This window comes from Prionailurus bengalensis, chromosome F2, assembly GCF_016509475.1.
Source record: "Prionailurus bengalensis isolate Pbe53 chromosome F2, Fcat_Pben_1.1_paternal_pri, whole genome shotgun sequence".
In the NCBI taxonomy this organism is placed as follows: Eukaryota; Metazoa; Chordata; class Mammalia; order Carnivora; family Felidae; genus Prionailurus; species Prionailurus bengalensis.
The window spans coordinates 61,053,158-61,074,628 of record NC_057353.1 but is presented as its reverse complement, the minus strand read 5'-3'; the positions used below and the strand labels follow the sequence as shown (position 1 = coordinate 61,074,628).

Genomic DNA, 21,471 nt, shown 5'->3' with positions numbered 1-21,471 from the left:
TTTCTTTATGTAACCTCAGCTTTGTTGCTAGGGAATACACAATTAGAATTGCTATGTGTTATTGGTGATTGGCCATTTTATCATTATATGTCTCCTTCTGTCTCTGGTTATTTTCTTTGCTCCAAATTCTCCTTTATTTGATTTTAATATAGTCACTCCTGTTTTCTTTTGCTTAATGTTTGAGTGATATATTTTTTCCATCATTTTACTTTCAATATGCCTGTATCATTATATTTGAAATGAGTTTCTTTTAGACAGTCTATAGTTGGGTGGACTGTGATGGGTTTGTACTATATCAACTTAGCTAAGCTGGAATCATTGTTTTTAGAATTCCCTTTTCTGTATAGTTCTGAGCTAGGGTTGGCTGCAGTGGTGTGAGGGAAACAGAGAAGTCAGAGATGACTCCAAGGCTTTTGGTCTAATCAACTGGAAGAATCGAGCTGTCGTCAAATCAGATGGGGAAGACCAAGGAGGGGAGGCAGTGTTTGGAGCTGTGGGAAGGTTAAGTTGCAGGTGCATGTTGAACATATAGTGGAGGTGTTGCATAGGCAGATGCGCATGCTGGTGTTGACTTCAGTCGAGAGATCTAGGGGAAAAAAAATTTGGGAATCATCAGTTCTGCATAGACATCTATGGAATGAGTAAACATTTGAAAAATAAGCAATAGGCAAAGTTTGAAGCATAGAAAGAATGTCTTAAATTCCTTATATAAAATGATTTTTGACAGCTGTCAAGTATTGTTTTAAAGACTTGAGTTCTATATTTCAGAGAACTATGTTATAGGTCAACATGATTAAAAAAAATTTTTTTAAATGTTTTTATTTATTTTTGAGACAGGGAGAGACAGAGCATTAACAGGGGAGGGTCAGAGAGAGGGAGACACAGAATCTGAAGCAGGCTCCAGGCTCTGAGCTGTCAGCACAGAGCCCGATGCGGGGCTGGAACTCACAGACCGCGAGATCATTACCTGAGCTGAAGTCGGCTGCATAACCGACTAAGCCACCCAGGCGCCCCTAGGTCAACATGATTTTTAAGGAGTATGTTCTACATACATCATCCTGGAACACTGTACATAAAAATAACTTATTTGTACATTACTCATGTAAATCCTGTATGATTTACATAGCAGCAAAGGGCTATCAGTTCTGATAATTCTGATCAAAGTTCCCATGTTTTAATTAATTTCTGCATAATCTAAGTGGTTAGAGACTATTATCTAAAATTACATAAGACAAATAGCAATACCAGCTTGCCACTAATTAACAGAATGACGTTGGACAAATCATGTCACAGCTTCCAAGCACGTGTGATGGGACTTAGTACAGCTCTTCATAGTTTACAAGATCGGGAGTGGGGATTAATAAAAATGAAAAGTGAGGGGCGCCTGGGTGGCTCAGTCAGTTAGGCGTCCGACTTCAGCTCAGGTAATGATCTCGCGGTCTGTGAGCTCCAGCCCCGCATCGGGCTCTGTGCTGACAGCTCAGAGCCTGGAGCCTGCTTCAGATTCTGTGTCTCCCTCGCTCTCTGCCCCTCACCTGCTCATGCTCTGTCTCTCTGTGTCTCAAAAATAAATAAAAACATTAAAAAAAAAAAAAAAGAAAAATGATTAGGCGAGACGCTACATAAAATGTGAAATAAAATGCTGTTATGATCAACTTACTTGACTAATGGACACTGACTAAACATAAGGTGTAAAATATTCTAAAAAGTCTACTGTCTTACAGCATTCAAAGAGAAAAAAAAAAAAGCCTCAAACACATAGCGCACATGCGCAGAGGATTACTTCGGCGAAGGAGGTGAGGCTGGAAAAGGAAAAGAGAAGCGGAGCCCCACTCCAGTTTTTCCTCTCAGCTCCGCCCCTCGAGCCCCGGACTGTGCATGACGTCAGGTAAAGCTCGTACTTCCGCTTCCGGTTACTCACGTTTCTCTTTTTTCCTGTCTGTCTGGAAAGATGGCGTCCCGCAAGGAAGGCACCGGCTCCACCGCCGCTTCTTCCAGCTCCACCACCGGCCCGGCGGGGAAAGGCAAAAGCAAAGGCGGGTCCGGAGATTCGGCCGTGAAACAAGTGCAGATAGATGGCTTGGTGAGTGGGGTTCCGTTTCCCCAGGCCCACGTGGGCAGCTCAGTTCTTAGTCGAGTCCTGCCCGACGTGCTGCTTGGCAGCCTCGCCACTGGGCCTGGTGAGACTGGGACAAGGTTTTCCCCTTGGACCTTTCTCTTTCGTCTTTACTTTTTGTTGGGAGGCGCGACAGCTTTCTCTGCCATCCATCGGGGGAGTTGAGGTCTGAGATAGGGAATAGAAACTAGGGGTGCGTGTGACAGATCTTTGAGGTCTTGTTTTGAAATGCTTGGATTTGGAGAAGGACTCTTCGGGGAGACAGATAGGTGAAGGAGGTGTCCAGAAGGATCTAGGAATCTAGGGCTTTTGGAAGATAAAGTAAACTCCATTGCTTCCCTGCTGGGACCTGACATCTGTAACTTGCTAAGCGGAGATTTACTTTGTAGACACTTCTGAGTTTGTGGCTCAGCGTTTACCTGAAACCATGCAGTGGGAATGAACGTCTTTTGTGTTGGTGTCTCCTTTCTTCATCTGTGAATGTTGGAGTTCCTCAGGATTTGGGTTTAGGCATCATTCTATCAGGTCTATGCCTGAGATAGTGTAACAAAGTAGGTAATAGCACACTGCTGGAGCCAGACTGCTTGGGTTTGAGTCTTACCTCCAAAATTAGCTGAATAATATTGGCCAAGTTAACCTCTTTATACTTATTTTCCTCATTTTAGTTGTTTTGAGGATTAAAATTGGCCGGAAAATGTGTCAATAACTAGAACAGTCTCTGGGACATTGTAAGTTACCATTTGTAGTTGCTTAATTATTATTACCTGTGTTACAAAAGGTTACAGTAGTAGACACTCCTTAAGTTCCTTTCTTGTGGCTTTAAATATTACTTGTATTCTGATTTATAATTTTTGCCAGACTTGGTTTTTGAATGCCACGCTTGAATACCTTACTGCCTGCTTGACATCGCTATTTGGCTATTTTATAGGCATCTCAAATTTAACTTGTCCAAAATAAGATTATTGCTATCTCCCATTCCTTACCCTTTCCCCCTCCTTGGTCTTACCTCAGTCTCTCCCATATTAGTAAATGGGATTACCATCTACCCATTTGAACAAATCGGAAAACTTCGGCATTAACCTATATTTGTTCTCCCCCCAACCGCCAGCATTCAGTCTCAGCACGTCCTGTTGGTTCCATCTCCAAAATATATCAAATTCATTTGCTTCTCATCTATATGCCATCAACCACATTCACCTGCAATAAAATACAGACTTCTTATCACATCCTTCAAGGTCCTGCTATTCTTGTGTCTTTCTCCAAGCTCCCCTCATTCTTTTTTCTAGGCTGCATTCACAGTGACATTTTAGTTCATTGTTTTCTCTTCCTGAAATACTTCAAGTATTTCTTCCTACTTGGTGGCTTCTTTTGTTCCTTTAGGTTGTTGACTTAAATGCCTCATTTTAAGAAAGGTCTTGCCTACCAACCCTGTCAAATGTAGTTCCCTCCGCATCATCCTCCATCACACCACTCTGTTTCATAGCATTTTCCACTGCCTGTAACTGTCTTGTTTGCTTTCTTGTCTCCCCCACAGAAATGTAAGCGACTGAGGGCAGGCTAGGGACTGTGTTTATGTGATATATTCTCAATACAGAACCTTTTAACCAACATAGACAGGATGAATGAATGAATACAATATTTCATTTTATTCTTATACTATTCCTAGTTCATGTTCTGATACCTTTTACAGATGATTTTAGCGGTATCTTGAGTTGTTCTCCTAGTCCTCTTCAGTCCATCTTTCGTACTTTCATTAAAACATTCACTTAATGTGAAAGTTTAGATCTTGTTAGCTTCCTTCCTGAAATGTTTTCAGTGATGTTGCCCTTGCTTTGTGTTCAGGTTAATTTTCCAAGCCTCTTAGTAAGTGTACATTCCAGCCACACAGGACTATGATTGACCTCATGTTTAATCACATTTGTTCTTGGCATTTTGTTAATGGACAAGACCAATTTTTCTTCTTGTATTGAACCCTTCCTTTGCTCCTGTTTCATGAAATCTTCTGTATCTTTAATATTACCTTCCCCTTAACATGTAAATGTTGTCAGGACTCTCCTGTATTAAAATGCTCAGTTCTCTTTTTCATTTAACAGTCTGCGCTCCATTCTTAGTCCCCACTTTTTTCCCTCTTGAAGTCAATGGTTAAAGAATTGTCTATAGTTGTATTTTTCCATTTTTGCTTCAACTCACTGTTGTTAGAATCTCTACTACTACTAATTCCCTGATTCAGTTTTCAGAAAAATCATTGATAGCATTAGCAGAGAACTATAAAAAATATCAAAATATATCATACGTGAAAAATAGTGCTTATAATACACAATTTAAATAATCACAAAATAAATATCCAGTTACCTGCCATTCAATGTGAGAAATAGGACATTACGAAAATCCTTGAAGCCTATTCCCTTATTTCATCCTTTCCTCCCATCCCTTCTTTGCATCCTGTAATCACTATTGTGAACTTTGTTTCAGTGATTGTGTTTTCTTTATAGCTTCACCATAGAGTATTCCTAAATAATCTGTTTAGTTTTGCCTGTGTATATTAATAAAATTAATGAAATATGAATTAAATCATAGTACATGTTCTCCCATGTCCTGAGTCATATATATGTATATCTCACATTGTTTTTGAGATTAGTCCATTCTAGACTAAGTGACAGTAATTCATTTCCATTACTATAGAACATCTCATTGTATGAATGTGATGTAATTGTCCTCATCTGACTGATAATGGACAGTTATAGATGGCTTATTTTCCTTGTGTGAAATGATATCTCTCAAGAATCTTTTAATCATCCGTTCCATTAGACTTGTCAATTTGACTTTTACTGTACCCTGCACAGAGTTGGTGCTAAGTGACTCCTCCGGGAGTGGAAGAGTGGATTTTTATTGCAGTCAGGTGATCTCATTGTTCCTAGAAAAGATCAAACTAATTGTTCCTGTTGAACTTTTCCTGTAAAAGCTACCTTGTTCCCCCAGACCAGTTTGAATCTTTCCATGGGCCAGCAAGACCAGTGGAATTGGGCTTACCTGGTACCTTGTTAGAAATGCAGAAATACAGTATTTCAGAATCTCAGGGCCCCTTCTTGATCTACTGTATGGGATCTTAATGTTTGAAAAGTATTGTTCTGGTTCACATTGATCTCTTCCTTTACCTGAACTTTTTATGACAGTTTGTATCTCTCATCCTGGCACGTGAGCATAGACTGTTAATTGATAGTTTATTGTTTATTTTTCCTTTCTCACTGAGATGATCATTTGAAGGTAAAATTGTAAAATACTTGTACTTTTCATAGTTCTGGTGCTTAAAGGTGACTACCACTGAAATTTACTTCCTTTCAAATTTTGTTTTTCTGTTTTATGCAAAAAGTTACCTTATTTAAAGTTGTTGGCTACCTCATTTCTCTTTTATTGGAAGTAAGGTAGAGGATGTTACTAGTAAATGAAAAAGTAAGAGTTCTGTATCCTTTGTCATTCAGGTGTCAGCTCAGATATTTCCTCACAGGTACTTTCTGACTACTCTAAAGAGGCTACATCAGTTCATTGACCCTTTTATCTGACTTTTAGGCCCTTGTTACTGTTGAAAGTCTCTTATTTATTTGTTGCTTGTTTGTCTTCTCACACTAAAAAAATACACTAAAATAATACACTAAAATACCAGCTTCTGGAGAGCAGGACCAATGTCAGGCTTATTCACTGCAATATTTACAAGTGTCTAGAACAGTGACCGACTCATAGAAAGCACTCAGATATTGTGAGTGGATTAATACAGTTCTGTGGTACAAGAAATTTTCTTGAAAATGAATCATGAGGAAACTGGGTCAGTAAATACTTTGTAGAGATTAATGGTGTGTTGGTGAGAAACACGGGAGTGAGACCAGTGAACTTTATAAACTTGCCCATATTTCTTCCTCTTTTTAAGCATCAGTGTCTTACCTGTAAGAAAAATCTCTAATGTTTTTTGAGCACCTGCTATTTACAAGACCCTGTGAAGGAAGGTTTGGTGAGACTATGTCTGATTCTCACAACAGCTTTAAGGGTTGATGTTATCTGCCTTACTTACCTGGTGGTGATTCAGATCTAATGAGAAAATGTTGGAAGTGCTATGTGAACTGAAATGAATAATTCAAATTTGTAAAGGGCTTGTACTGTGCTATGACATGTATGTCTGTACGTTGTGTGTGTGTGTGTGTGTGTGTGGGAGACTACATGAAGTTATAAATACTAGATAACAGTTTGTTAAACTATGAAATGGAAGCTCTTGTCTAAAGTCCATGGCTCAAGTAAAACACAGTTTGGCCCCCCAAAAATTGTGTGGCTCTTGGCTTCTTCTTTCAGTTTTCTGACTTCAGTAAAGAATAAATAAGTTGCTTTTTATGTATATTTCAGCCAGATAACTTGAAAGTCTTTCAAGCACCAAAACGTTTACATTTTAGACATTTTAATTATAAATCTTTTTGCAGTGTATTACGTAAATTTCTGCCTCTTTAGTCAGAATAGTGAATGTGGCTTGTATCACTTAGCCATGTTTTGATGACTTAGTAGTATCATTAAAAACATAATTTATTGCCCCATACTGGACAGTAGTCCTCCAGAATCCCTATGGGTATTCACATGTGTTTATTTCTGTGATGTCCTCTGTTTTTGAATTTTAGGTGCCTTGAGTAATTTGTCTTTCTAATTGGCAGCATTTTTTTTTTTTTTTTGGTTTTGTTTTTGTTGTTAAACTTGTATGGCTTTTACCCTTTTTATTTCCAGCTTCTCATTTGCTACGATGGAAAACCAGATAAGCAGTCTTGTTAGCATTATTTAAAAAAATTTTTTTTTTTTTAACGTTTATTCATTTTTGAGAGACAGAGAGAGACAGAGCATGAGCGCGAAAGAGGCAGAGAAAGGGAGACACAGAATCTGAAGCAGGCTCCAGGCTCTGAGCTGTCAGCACAGAGCCCGATGCGGGGCTCGAACTCACAAACTGTGAGATCCTGACTTGAGCTGAAGTTAGACGCTCAACCGACTGAGCCACCCAGGCGCCCCAGCATTATTTTTAAAGTGAGACCAAACACACACTCTGAATGAGATTAAATTAAGTGTGCAGTCTGACATTTTGACCACTTAGTTGTATTTTTACTTTGGCAAGTAAGGTGTTCCTAATCGAAAGCAATAGCTTTTTATAGTAGATAAAAAATTTGACATACATTATTATATTTTAGGAATTCCAGGAGCTGATAGAACCAGGATTAGCTGGATTATACATATGATGTAGTCACTCATAGAAACTGAGTGGCTTTTCAAGAGCATCCAGTGAATTTATTCTAGATCTTGGACCCATATCACAATTGGCATCTTTGATGCATTTTGCTTTCCATTATTACAACTACTTCATACGTTGTAAGGACTCAGTAGATGTTTGCTCTTATGTGCCAGGTACTATTTAAAGTACTTTATATTACAGCATTAAAGCCCTGTAACAACTCTGATTTGGGAACCATTATTATCCCTGTTTTACAAATGAGGAAGCTCATATATATAGATCATGTGACTTGATGAATGTCAGGATAAGGGGAAATAGAAATACAGTGTTCACAATATAATGAATCTAGTGTTCCTGCTGAAGCATCAGGAAGTGTATTTTCTAAAACTTGGGTCTCTTACAGACTTAAAACTTTAAAATGCACAAGAAAGCTAATATATTGGAATCTTTAGATTTAATAATCTGTCTTATATATATATATACATTTTTAATGTTTACTTTTGAGAGAAAGAGAGACAGAACATGAGCAGGGGAGGGGCAGAGAGAGAGGGAGACACACGATCTAAAGCAGGCTCCAGGCTCTGAGCTGTCAGCACAGAGCCCGACATGGGGTTCGAACCGACAAACCGTGAGATCATGACCTGAGCTGAAGTCCAAACGCTTAACCGGCTGAGCCACCCAGGCGCCCCAATAATCTGTCATATTTGAGGAGATAATTTGTAGCTAAAAGAAGTCAACTTAGTAAATATTCTTGTTTGGAAAAAGGCAGTCTTTAGCCAACCAGTCACACAGACTTAAGATATTGGGGGATCAACACTGAAGAAAACAGGAGGAATGTTAAAGAGAATTGAGAGGAGTGTTGGTAGGTATTCCTAAGTAAGGTAGTTTACTTTCCTTAGGGTAGGCACATCTAAGTCTGACTTCTCAGGACGCTTTTAAGATTTAGATAATCTTGCAGACATCCTGGACTTTTGTTCCTTTCCCTTCAGGTCCCAGGGCTTATTGAAATCCATTGTCTTTTTGAAAAAACTTTCTGACCATGATTTCTTAGCTTATGGCGTATACATTAGTGATAACAAGCTGTATTAATGTTGTTTCTTGTAGCTGCCTTGGGATAATTTAAGGAGCCCAGCTTACATGGTATTTCTCATGGAGGCGATCCATGAGATCGCCTGATTTAATAAATGAGCATCTCTGGGCCTTAATTTCTTTAATATGAGGATAACACATGGCCTTCTTACTGTAATAAATAGCAGCTTAATATATATAATTTCCTATTGATGTTTAATTATTGCTAGTGACAGTTTTTGTAGTTGGTATTGATTTAAATAGTTGGTATTAGTTACAGTGGGATTCCAAACTCCATGTGTTACCAAGTAATGGAAGATAACAAAAGATTTTAACTTCAGTTGTAGCATATCTGGCCCAGATGAGATGGCATATGTTAACTCTTCAAATGCCTGTTTTGACATTAAAAGGCTGTGGGTGCACAATATTTACTGGTTTTTCATCTTTTGTTTTCTTGTCACCTTTGGCTCCAGCTAGCCCCTATATAATTATAAATTCTGATCTTCAGCTTAATATCCAAGATTTCAAGAGGTATTGAACACCAGGTATTTTAAGTCTCGGCAACATTTTTCTGGGCTTTTAGCTCAGTCCTAGTCTTCATACTGGGGAGACAAGCCTCTACAAAGCATTAGGCTTTGGTGAGGGTCTTTGCCACTCTTATTTTGTGGTCAGATATTCTCACCTGTACTTTACCAAGTCTGCCTTAGTTTCTTAAGATGAAAGCTTCTGACTTCAGCACTTAACATGAAAACTTGGTGGTATTTGCTGTTCTCTTGGACATTAGTTCATAAATGTTTTTTGTAAAATATCATTTAAATTATGGTACTTGGATATTATTTCCTTGGGCAAGATATAAGAAAATATACTTAAAGAGAAAATAGCCCTAATTGTTCCCATAAAGGACTGTTACACTGTAAAATGGTTATATCCCGTAAAGCTTAGATTTAATAGGAAAAGTACAGTGTAATGTACATCTCCATCTATATGGTGACAAACTGTATTTGTTTCAATAAAACTGAAAGGGCTGAAATGGAGACTGGCTTATGCCAGAGTAGTACCCTGTGTTTTTGTTAACGTTGGTACCAAGCCCAAAAATAGAAGAGAAAAAATTGATTCAGTAAAATAGTGGTAATTCAGTATTAACTTAGTCAAAATATAAAACTTTTACTGTTTGAGTCTGAATAGCCACTGTATTTTGGCATAAAATTTTATTTTTTACCCCAAATAGTACCTAAACATCACAGGTATTCATTGTGTCCTGATGATAAATAAGAAATTTTTTTTCTCAGTACCTTCTATACTTCTATCCTTGTCCCCAACTAGCTTCATTTGATGTAAGTAGAAAATGTTTGTTTATCTCTGGGACAATAGTAATGTGCTAAACTATGATTATTTTAACCAAAAACTGTATATATTCGTTGTAAGGGAAGTTTGGAGAAATTACACACAAAGAAAACCCAGAAAGAAAATTACTCAGTTTATAAGCTCATAATATGAGTATAGGTAGCACTGTTAGGATTTTGGGGTTTACTTTTCTAGTGTTTTTCCTGTGCTTTAATAAATACCTGGAGCTGAAGTTAATGGCTTGAAGGTTATGCATGATTTTAAAGCATGTTGCCAAATTATTCCAGTATAGTTGTATAGTACAGTTTCTTTTCCCATGTACAGAGTATTGGAGTGCTGCTTCTTGGCACTATTACTAATGGAAAGAAGAGTTTTACAGATCTTAGTCTTTATTTTTAAAATTAAGTGTGCAAATTAAGTGTGCATGTTAGTATGCTAACATACTTGTTACTATGATTCAAGTCAATAAAATACTTCCTGTTGTCTGTTAGTGCCATCACCATCTGCCCAAGTCACCCAGGCTTCTGGTATCATCTTTGATTGCTCTGTAGGCTTTCCCTCGGGTTCTCTTAAGATCACTCACTTACATAGTGAGTCTGTAACTGTGTTGTCTGCACTATTCATTTCTCACTTTCCTTTCTGAATCACTGCAAAACTCTCATGTGACAGGTCTTACAGAATCTATTTTGTACTTGGCCATCACACACAATGGTGCTGAGTAGGTAAAGGATAGTAATGCAAAAACCCTTTGGAAAATCCCCATTACAAAATAAAATCCAAGTTGATAGCTTGACTTGACTATTAAGATCTTCTTTACCTTTTGTTGTTAGCCTCCAAATGAGGGCTTGTAGTACTGTTTTCAAATTTGGTTTAAGAGTAGCCTTTAAAACAGTTAAAACCAAAATCTTTTCTTTTTGGATAGAAGAAAACCCCTGTTTTATATTTTGTGTAGAAATGCATAATCTTCAGTTCAGTTCTGAGAGACCTCTTGAGAAAGAAGGTGAATAATCACCTTCTCCTGGTATCACTGTGGTGTATTTTTTATACTGGGAAACTGAAGTCCTTTTAATATATTAAGCCTATTTAATTAAACAGCCATTTGGGTGCATATGGTATACAACTTAAAAGACAAAAAGAGTATGTAGTAAAAGAAGCTCTCACTTTTCATTCCTGTCTTCAACCACCCTCTTCGCAGAGGCAGTCACAGTTAATCTTTTTAGTGTTTCCTTCTCAACTTATTTTAGCCAGCACTGCCTCCTGTTAAGGAAGCAGAAATAAATAGTAATCCAGGTGCCCCTAGATCACTTAAAGGCCTTCTAATTAAACTGTGGTTCCTGCTCCCCAGGATAACAAACGTAAATGTGTTAGGAAGTAGAGAACAGTTTTGAAATTTTTTGGTTTGTTTTGTATGTGAGAGGACATAAATTTATTCCAGCTTAGCTTTTTTATCACTCATTTTACTTTGGAAAAACTCCTTTCCAGCTACACGTGGGAAAATTTGCAGATCGGTTATGTATATTGAGTTGGTAAAGTATAAACTTAATGTTAAAAATAAAACCTCGGGGCGCCTGGGTGGCGCAGTCGGTTAAGCGTCCGACTTCAGCCAGGTCACGATCTCGCGGTCCGTGAGTTCGAGCCCCGCGTTAGGCTCTGGGCTGATGGCTCAGAGCCTGGAGCCTGTTTCCGATTCTGTGTCTCCCTCTCTCTCTGCCCCTCCCCCGTTCATGCTCTGTCTCTCTCTGTCCCAAAAAATAAATAAACGTTGAAAAAAAAAATTAAAAAAAAAAAAATAAAACCTCATCATTTAACATTTAATTGCGATTATACTTTTGTATGTTTGATTACATCATTGTCCTCTTCTCATGAGTAATTTTTGTGAGGAGAGCAGTGTTACTCTGCTAAAATTCTTGAGACTGCTTTGCCCTTCTCCCCCTTTTCCCAAGTTATTAGATGATTTAACTTCAAAACTGTGGACCATCGATGAACATTAGATCCAAGAGAATAATAATGAAGTATGCTCTTTCAACTGAAATATTATAGAGGTGATATTGATTAAGTGTTTTGGAGCATTGCAACTAATCCCATATGTATCAGGAGCAAAAAAAAATTTTTTTTTTGCTATTGAAGTTACTTACATTTCTTTCACATCAAAACTGAACAGCAGTGATTTAAATCCTATTTATTATTTGACTCAGCCAGTTATGAAATGGAACCCCTATCCCACTTGAGCCATAAAATGTGTTAAATTTAAGACTAATGCTGCTTTCTGCTTTTTGAATTTACATTTTGGCAATAACTACCTTCTTTATTCAGTGTTAGAAAAAAATGATCTAGGCTTAACCAAATAAGAAAACTGCCAAGTTCACAGGTCAGTCAGTGAAAGAAGCCAGAATTAAATGAAAGTCTAGTTATTGACTTTACAGAATATGCTAAGGGGAGATTCTGTGGCATTACAGTTTCTTTGAGACTAAAATTCTTCTATGGTACTGGCTGTTCTTTGACAGTGATTGATGTGAGAAATTCAGGCTGTGGACCTTACCTCCCAGAATCTACAAAACTGGAATAAAGCCAGCCTAGGAACCCCTGACCTCTTCTCCAAATGGCCAGCAACTGGTGCAGTTGGGCCTTGCCTTTTTATTTCAGAACTAAGAAACTCTTATGGAGGGGATCTAGTCCTTACTTTTTTAGCAGGATAGTGATTTTTTTTAATTAAAAAAAATTTTTTTTAATGTTTATTATTTATTTTTTGAGAGTGAGAGAGAAAGTGTGCATGGGGGGAGGGGCAGAGAGGGTGAGACACTGAATCCAAAGCAAGTTCCAGGCTCTGAGCTGTCAGCACAGAGCCCATGCGGTGCTCGAACCCACAAGCGGTAAGGTCATGGCGGGAGCCCAAGTTTGTTGCTTAACTGGCTGAGCCACCCAGGCACCCCATGGATAATGATGTTTTTAAGGGAACCTCTGTACATACATAAACACATGCATGCACCACTGTTTCTTTTTTTAAATTTTTTTTAAGTGTTTTTATTTATTTTTGAGACAGAGACAGAGCTTGAGCAGAGAAGGGGCAGAGAGAGAGGGGAACACAGAATCTGAAGCAGGCTCCAGGCTCTGAGCTGTCAGCACAGAGCCCTACTCGGGGCTCGAACTCACACACTGCGAGAACAAGACCTGAGCCGAAGTCGGACGCTCAACCAGCTGAGCCACCCAGGCGCCCCAACATTCACCGCTGTTTCAAAGAAGTCAATTTACTCTTACCTTCGCCTTTTTAAAGCAGATTTCAAAAAATCTTTTGAAACCTTGTGGTATATACAGATAGCTCTAGATCAAGATGACTGATAAGTCAACAAAATTGGAACTTTGTTGTCAGGTAGTTGATTTTTAATGAGCTATATTTACATCTTACTAGACTGAAAGAAGATCTCAGGAATAAACTGAATAGTCTGGGGAAACCAGTGTCAGTGCCATGAAGATACCTTGCATGTTCTAGTCACTAAATATTTGTTGGATAGGTGGATGGATGAGTGAATGGGTTAGGTGAAATGTTTATTATAGTAGTTGAAGCAGTAGCTAACGATTGAAAGTGGGCTCCTGCTGCTGAAATAGATTTGTTTTTACCCCTGTTAGAAATATATTGTTCAGAGTGGAATCAGAACTGAGAGAATAGTGGTTTGACGCCATCTAAGGGGTATGCCTGTTCTCTCCTATAGAAGCAGCATGGAGTGGTAGAGAAACTATGGGTTTGATAGCCACACAGTTTGGAGTTCCCATCTGTTGGAATACTTTCATATTTTGAGAGACTTCATATCAGTGACATAAATTAAGAAGTGTTTGGTTATAAAGTCTGAATTTCCAGCTTCTGGAGTTAGGAGGAAATGGTCTATCTGCCTAATGTTACCTCCTCTGTAAACCCAGTGCTACCTAAAATAAGGGTATGGTTTGTGAACTGTTTGTGGTTTGTGTGAGATAAGCACAGGATTGGGATTGTTTCGAAACTTGTATCGCAGCATGATGTTGCTGTGATAGCCAGAGTATGATCCTTGGGCTTGTATTTTCTGTGTCTTTCTTTAAAATGTCACTTTCCTTACAAGTTTTATTTTTTTACTACAGTATTGGTCTGTGAGGGACTGGAGGAAAATGAGTTCTTCACCACCGATTGCCTGAGAAGCCCTGTTACAAACGATTGCATACCTGTTATATTTAGCTAATAGCATCTTCCTATAACCAGAGTCTAATGTATGTAATAGTACTGTAGCTAAAATACTACTGTGATTATTAAATACCACTAGCTGTTTAAAAAGATGAACTAGTGGATTTAGTGTTTTCTTATTCTAGGTACACATAATAGAGTTTGCAGCCTGTGAACATTCCTTATGAACTTAACTTTATAAAGGAAGGTTAAACATGATGGTATAGTTCTAACAATTTAAAACTCCTTATGTCCCTAATTCTAACTGAACTTTAAACAGATCCTTTTGATGTCTACTCCAGGGACAGTGGGAAACATGCTGCTTTTCTTGGTGAAGCTTTATTGCTGTTTGCTCAAAGTTTGAATTGATAGTTTGTTGATTTGTAATTGGTTTACATTAGGCTTCTCTTAAACAGATCTGCTTGTTGAAAACCAGTCTGTATATCCAGAAGTTACTTCTTTCACCTTGATGGTGTGTGTATATGCATATTGTCCAGTCATTTGTGTATGTGAGTACAATGGCATCTGTGAATAGAGTTGAAGTGTAACCATATCAGTAAGAGATTAGAATTTATTTATTTTTTATTTTTTTTTTAATTTTTATTTATTTATTTTTCAACGTTTATTTATTTTTGGGACAGAGAGAGACAGAGCATGAACGGGGGAGGGGCAGAGAGAGAGGGAGACACAGAATCGGAAACAGGCTCCAGGCTCTGAGCCATCAGCCCAGAGCCCGACGCAGGGCTCGAACTCACGGACTGCGAGATCGTGACCTGGCTGAAGTCGGACGCTTAACCGACTGCGCCACCCAGGCGCCCCAAGAGATTAGAATTTAAAGTCAGCAGGTGCTCAGGCTTTATAGTGTGTATTTTTTCATCTTCTCCTTTCAAAGCCACTTATTCAGCCCAACCCCTCTCCCTTTTTTAACCTACCTAAAAAAAATACTTAAATCAAGATGTGTCCATATTGTGTCAACTCAGTAGCACTGTCAAAAAGAAATTAGGTTTCTTTGGTGAGACTTCATGTAGTAAATTGCAGTGATTGCTGGATTTTAAAGTCTTTTCTGTTAACTTTTTCTTTATTTGATGTTTTTTGAATTGAAAACAAATGCATGCTTATTATAAGTAAGTAAGCAGTAACAAATTCATAAGAAAAGATACGTCCTTCCACACCATTCTTGTTGATGCAAACATAAAAGCATAACTGCATGTATATAATACCTTTTTAATTAATTTTGAAAACTCTAACTCTTTGTGTGTCATGGGCATCTTTGGGAGTATGATGAATGCCACAGACCTTCCTTCCAGGAAAATGCCTTAAATATGTAGAAAATATCTCTTAAATACCTAATTAATCTCATTAAATTTCAAAATATTTTAAAATAGTGGGAAAATTTTAAATATTATACTTTTTTGGCTTCCAAAACAGTACAGTTTAATTCTTGATTGCCTGGGCTTATTGTAAACATGAGTTATTATAAACTTGAGTTTATATATAGTTATATAAAACTTATCTTATACATAATGCAGGGATATAGCAGTGGTTTTTAACCTAGCTCCTTATAAGCATTTCAGGGGATCTTTGAACTCTAAATTGAGAAAAAATTAGTAGTGGCTCATGTGAATTGTTTCTTCATCAGACTTTTACAAATGTGTACAGGTTTCTAAAGTTAAGGTATTATTTATGCAGAATAAAATCCACTTATTTTAGGTGTATAGTGTGATGAACTTTTGTAGCTGTAAACAACTACATAGTCCCCACCACATCAAGGTGTGAAATAGTTGCTTCACCCTAAAGAGTGTGCCCTTCGGCAGTCAGTATCCTTCCCTTCACCTTGGCCTCAGGCGATTAACTATCTAGGGGTTTTGTTTTGCCTTTTCCAGAATTCCATAAAAATGAATCTTACAGTACATAGCATTTTGTTTGACTTCTTTCATTTCATATAATGTTTTTGAGATTCCTCTCTATTGTACTGATCTTTTGCTCTTTTGTTTTGCTGAGTAGTAGTACATAGAATGGATATATTGGAATTTGTTTATCTAAGTTTGGTGGGCTTTTGGGTTGCTTTCAGTTTTTAGCGTTTATGAGTAATGCTGTTATGAACAGTTGTGGACATATCTTTGTGTGGATGTGTTTTCATTTCTCTTGAATTCCTAGGAATAGGAATTTGGGTCATGTAGCAAGTAGTAAGTTTATATTTAACTATAAGATAACTGCAGTTACTGTTTTCTACCTTCCCACCAGTACTTTTTCATGGAGCTGTAACTGTTTGGAAAGGTCTTGGTTTCCACTTTCCTGACTTGGAAGTTCAGGACACCATCTTACGATCCAGGACAGAGATTGGATTGCAATTCAGCTCCTAGCTCTTGGGTATTAGACCTAGGTCTGATGCACCTTTGGGCACTCCTGTGTTAACTCACAGGTTAATGCTCTGGTTGTTGATTTCTTTGTCTCACTTGGTTGGTTATTTAAACTTTTTTTAGACATATAGCATATTTAACATTTCTCCATATCTTTCATGTACTCAAATTGGCATATTCAGGTTCTTCAAATTGGCATATTGCAAGGCCTAACAGTTCCAGATATAGTTCTTAAGTAGTTTACTTTTTGACCCTGAACTTTCTTAGAGTTGCTACCTTTGACAGAGGAATTTTGTGTGGTAGCTTCATAGACATAATTTTACCAGGTAAAGATCACCTCTGACACTGGTATTAGAAATATTGCTGATTAAAGTCTTGATAATATTTCTTGAAAGGATTTTGTTAATATATTGTTTTGTAATTAACAAAAATTAATTGAAATTGCTCATCTTGAATTATGTAATGGTATCTTAAGACATAGCTGTTTGGGTTTATTATTTATATGCCAGTGCTTTTGGTAAAAACACGCAAGCGTACTACTACAGTGCTAGTGTTCATCCATCTCTAGGCCTTTTTGTTCTGCTGAAGTATGACTTGTGTGCTTCATGAAAAGTAAATATTAGCATTTCTGTTTAAACTATTATTTAAAATCCATAGCTCGCAAATATTGGCTTCACCCAAGCTCACTTGCTTGTTCTTCAGTTTTCTCTGCTCAGGTGTCATCTCAGAGAGGCCTGTCCTGGACCATGCTCTTTAAGGTTACCTACCTTTTACTCTCCTTTTTATTTTCTTCAGAGTGCAATTCACAATCTGTAATCACATTCACCTTAATGATTGTTCTGGTTCTTAAAGTGGGGGAAGCCCCTACACTTTTATATAGAGGGCCTCTGAAGTCTAAACTATTTTCATAGTAATATTTAAACATTATTTGTCATTTTTACTCTCACTCTTGAATGAGTGTTTAATGGAAGTTTCTGGATGCTACATGATGTGTGATATTAAAAGATTGAATGCAGAAGCAGATATGAGAATCTTGTTGTCTTTTATTAAACTAGACATTAATAGGATTCACAAGAAATGTGAAACAATGTTATTCTTCTATCCTGATTAAAATTTCTTTTTGAAAATGTGAATGTTTACACAGAAATGTGAAACTGTCATTTTTTATATCCCGATTGCTTTTATTTTGGAAAAGTTATTTTTCTAACAAATGTATTTTGTGATAGCATGTAATACATTTGTTATTGTTGTTTTTATTTATTATTATTTTCTAAAAATTTTTTAATGTTTATTTATTTCTGAGACAGAGACAGAGCATGAGTGGGGAAGGGGCAGAGAGAGGGAGACACAGAATCCGGAGCAGGCTGCAGGCTCTGAGCTGTCAGCACAGCCTGATGTGGGGCTCGGAACTCATGAGCTGTGAGATCATGACTTGAGCCGAAGTTGGTCGCTCAACTGACTGAGCCACCCAGGCGCCCCTGTTATTGTTTTTAAGTGAATAAATCATTTTGAACATTTTTCATTTTGAATTTCTAATATGTAAATATCAATGTAAAAATTCTTTCAGGTCCTCAGTAATTTCTAAGAGTGTTAAAAGGAACTTTAGGATTAAAAACTTTTGAGATTTGCTATTCCAAAATATAAACCCTATCAAAGTAAATACTTTTTTATGTGTTTGATTTTAGTTTCATTTTCCCAGTTGGCCTGTCAGAGGTAACTGGCCTGTAGAAGTCATTCAGCACATACCTAGGTGAATGGATAAATGAGTGAATGAAAGAAGCCCAAAATAACAATTCTGGTGATTCTGTGCACAGCTTCCAAATCTGTCTGCAGTAACTGGTCTTTGCAGATATCATATTTGATAGAAAATTACTCTAATTCATCAGACAGCATAATCTTTATTTTGGTCAGATTTAAATTGTTCCCTGGTATGGAATTGAGTTTGGTAAGATTTTGATGGGTCTTAGAGATTGTGCTAAATGTTTCTTTTCAGGGAGGATGGAAGATTTTATCCATCATACTTATTACTCAGATTTTAGGTTTGTGGACTTCTGGTATAATTAATTTATTTGCATATTTTAGATTGTTCATATTTTATCCTATAATATTGAGAATACTTTGTTGTGTATAACATTTTGGGCAGAGTTAGGTTTTTATTTTTTTAGAAAGCTAGACACTTTAAAAATTAGTATTGTGTTCATTAGAGATGATGAAGTAGTTTACTTTGCTCTTTCAAATTATCTTCACTGAATAATAAACAATAGTAGAAAAAATGTTTCCTCTAGGGTAATTTCAGCAGACGAGACATCTGTTTACTATCTTGCAAGTTGAGATTCCTTTCTAAGATCCACCCAGCTTGAGAATGTGCAAACCTCAGAAAGCTGGGAGACCCATTCTAGGGAGAGTTGTCATATTCAGAGACCAGTACTTACTTCGCAGGGCAAATCAAGTAGGTTATTAAACACTTAGACCCAGAGTATGGCAAAGTTTGGGGGTGTAGAAGAATTTGGTAATTCTACTGGCCAATATGTTTCCATCCTTTAGGCTTAATTTGTAGGAAAATTTTTATTTACCCATGAATTTATAGGATAAACAAACCTGTCAACAATAGCCCATAAACAGGGTTTTTGTTTTTCGTTTGTTTTTTTAAGTTCGTTTATTTATTTTGAGAGAGATGGAGACGGTATGAGTGAGGGAGGGGCAGAGAGAGAGGGAGAGAGAATCCCAAGCAGGCTCCGCTGCAGGCGACAGAGCCCTGTGTGGGGCCCGAACCCACAAACCTCCAGATCATGACCTGAGCTGAAACCTAGAGTCAGACTCTTAACCAACTGAGCCACCCAGGCGTCCCAGTTCATATGCAGTTTTAAGTATGGGGCATAGGTCTTAGAGAACACTTGATACTTCTCGCATGGATTGTTGGCATTACCTTCCTTCCTTCTCATCTCTGTGCTGTAGAGATTCTTCCAAGTAGGGCTTGAGTTCCTCTTATTGGGAGGATATTTCTCCTTTTTATATTTGTATTTATAATTTATATATTTATATAATTTATGATTTATATGTATAAATATATGTATTTATAAAATATATTTATATTTTATATTTATATTTCTGCTTTTATAAATAAAATGTTCACTTTTGGGTCTGTGTTTCTCAGTATTCTCACTGTTTATCAACACAGGGAGTCTTAAAACAGGAAAGGAAACTTTGTTTTAATCAGTTGTGTGCATTTCAGTCATCTGAGGAACTAAAAAGAGGAAGCCTGGCCCATACTTCCACATTAAGAGTTAGAATGAAGTAGGATGTTAGAATCACCTGGAGAATCTAAAACAAAACCATAAAGAAACAAAATCCCCACAAATCAATATATGAATCTCAGCCCAGATCAATTAACTCAGAGGTTGGATTCAGGCATCAGCTTTTTGTGTCTGTGGTGGTTTTTTTTGTTTTGTTTTGTTTTGTTTTGTTTTGTTTTGTTTTGTTTTGTTTTGTTTTGTTCTGTGTTTAATACTGACGGCTCTAACATGTAGCCAGGGTGAAGACTTCTTTTCATTTATTTAAAAAAAAAAAAAAAAACCTCACGGGCCATTTTGGTAAGCTAAGAACAAGTGATAATAGAGCTCTTGAGTATGTGGGGTCATTTGTGAACACTTACTAAACAAAATATAGGAGTATGTTTTTGTTTTGGAGAATATTAAGCTTTCATGTATCTGTTTTTAAAAGTAAGAGGAAGCATGACAAACAGGGTTAATTAAAAATATACCAGCACTGTTTTAGGGACAGAGGCATATGGTTTGGTTGGAGTGCAAGGAAGTGAAAGGGGGATGAGCTTGACTGAAACAGGACTTTTGTGGTAGAACATTCCCATCTTGTGGCTTGTGAGAATAGTGCTGCTAAAGATTAGAAGCTGTATTGCATTCTAGCAACTAATGGCGGTTTCCTGTTGATGCTACTTCTAGTGATCAGGGCACAAAACATTTGACCTCTAACACCATTCTCTTAGAGTCTTTTTGCTGCCTGACCCTGTAACCTTACACTGAACTTTTCTACTTCTTGCACAATACTCTGCTTCTGCAACCTAGTTACAGGGGCTTCCTCAAGAGCTGCTGCCCCTGCATTCTGTCTGTTTCAGCCTCGTTACTACAAAGTTACTCACTTATTATGAAGTAATTAAAAGTACCTTGAAATTCGAAATCCTATCTCCCCTCCCTGATTTAATAATTTTGTGTCAGAATATCTGTTTCCTCATCTGTCAAATAAATGAAGAAATATTACTGACTTCATAGAGTACTTTTAGGGATTGAGTCATTGCATGTAAGACACTGGAGTGTTTGATAGAAGTGATTGATAAATGTTCAGCATTCAGTCCTTCAGCAGATCTTTTTGAGTTATCTTTTATGTGCCAGTACCTGTTTGGATGTTGAAGATGGGCGAATAAAACGTCTCTTCATTTTTATGAGAATATTTAAGAGGGGAGACCATGAGCAGAACATGGATTTTTGTGTTGTAAATACCAAAAATCTATGCAACATTTTTATTTAAACAGTAAATTCTTGTTATTTCTGTAGAATATCAAAAACTTGTATGTAAATTTGTTACTTCTGATCAGGAATTTCCTTTTGACATCTCCTCTCAAGTTTGAATTGCAAGTCCATTACATTATTTTTTGAACTAAAGAATTGAGATTTTAGCATGTTATATAGGAAATAAGAGCATAAAATGTCAAAGTGAAAAATGAGTTAGCTTAGTTTTGATAAAAATGTTTTTTTTTTTAATTTTTGAATGCTCTCTTTTATGAGATTATATTACAATGGCAAGATGACAGATACTAGAGTTGGAAATTACTTTAGTGATCACCAAGCCTTTCCTTAAGTCTTTTTATTTTGGATAACCTTAAATGTTAGAGAGAGTTCACCCTTAAAATTTAAGTCTTGTTTCCTGATACTGTCATCTGTGGCCCTTATTTTGCCTTTCAAAGTTAAGACACATCCTCTAGTGCCTCACTGTTTAGAAAGTGCTCTTTGTGATTGTCCCTGCTGTGGAGAGAGATTTGAATTTATTGAAGTAGTTCTCATCACAGGGTTTTAAGCTTTCTCTCTTACAATACCCCTTCCTGTGTACACTTACTTATGTTGATCATCTTTAGCAG

General features: G+C 37.1%; 1 protein-coding gene across 1 annotated transcript in view; it reads left to right on the top strand.

Moving 5' to 3' along the window:
• The first annotated feature begins 1,874 nt into the window (after positions 1 to 1,874).
• EIF3H (eukaryotic translation initiation factor 3 subunit H) overlaps positions 1,875 to 21,471 on the top strand; it is a 98,931-nt gene continuing 79,334 nt past the window's right edge. The window contains exon 1 of the mRNA XM_043601625.1: positions 1,875 to 2,083. Within this exon, the coding sequence (XP_043457560.1) occupies positions 1,952 to 2,083 (132 nt within the window). The 5' untranslated portion in view covers positions 1,875 to 1,951. The remainder of the gene's footprint in view (positions 2,084 to 21,471) is intronic.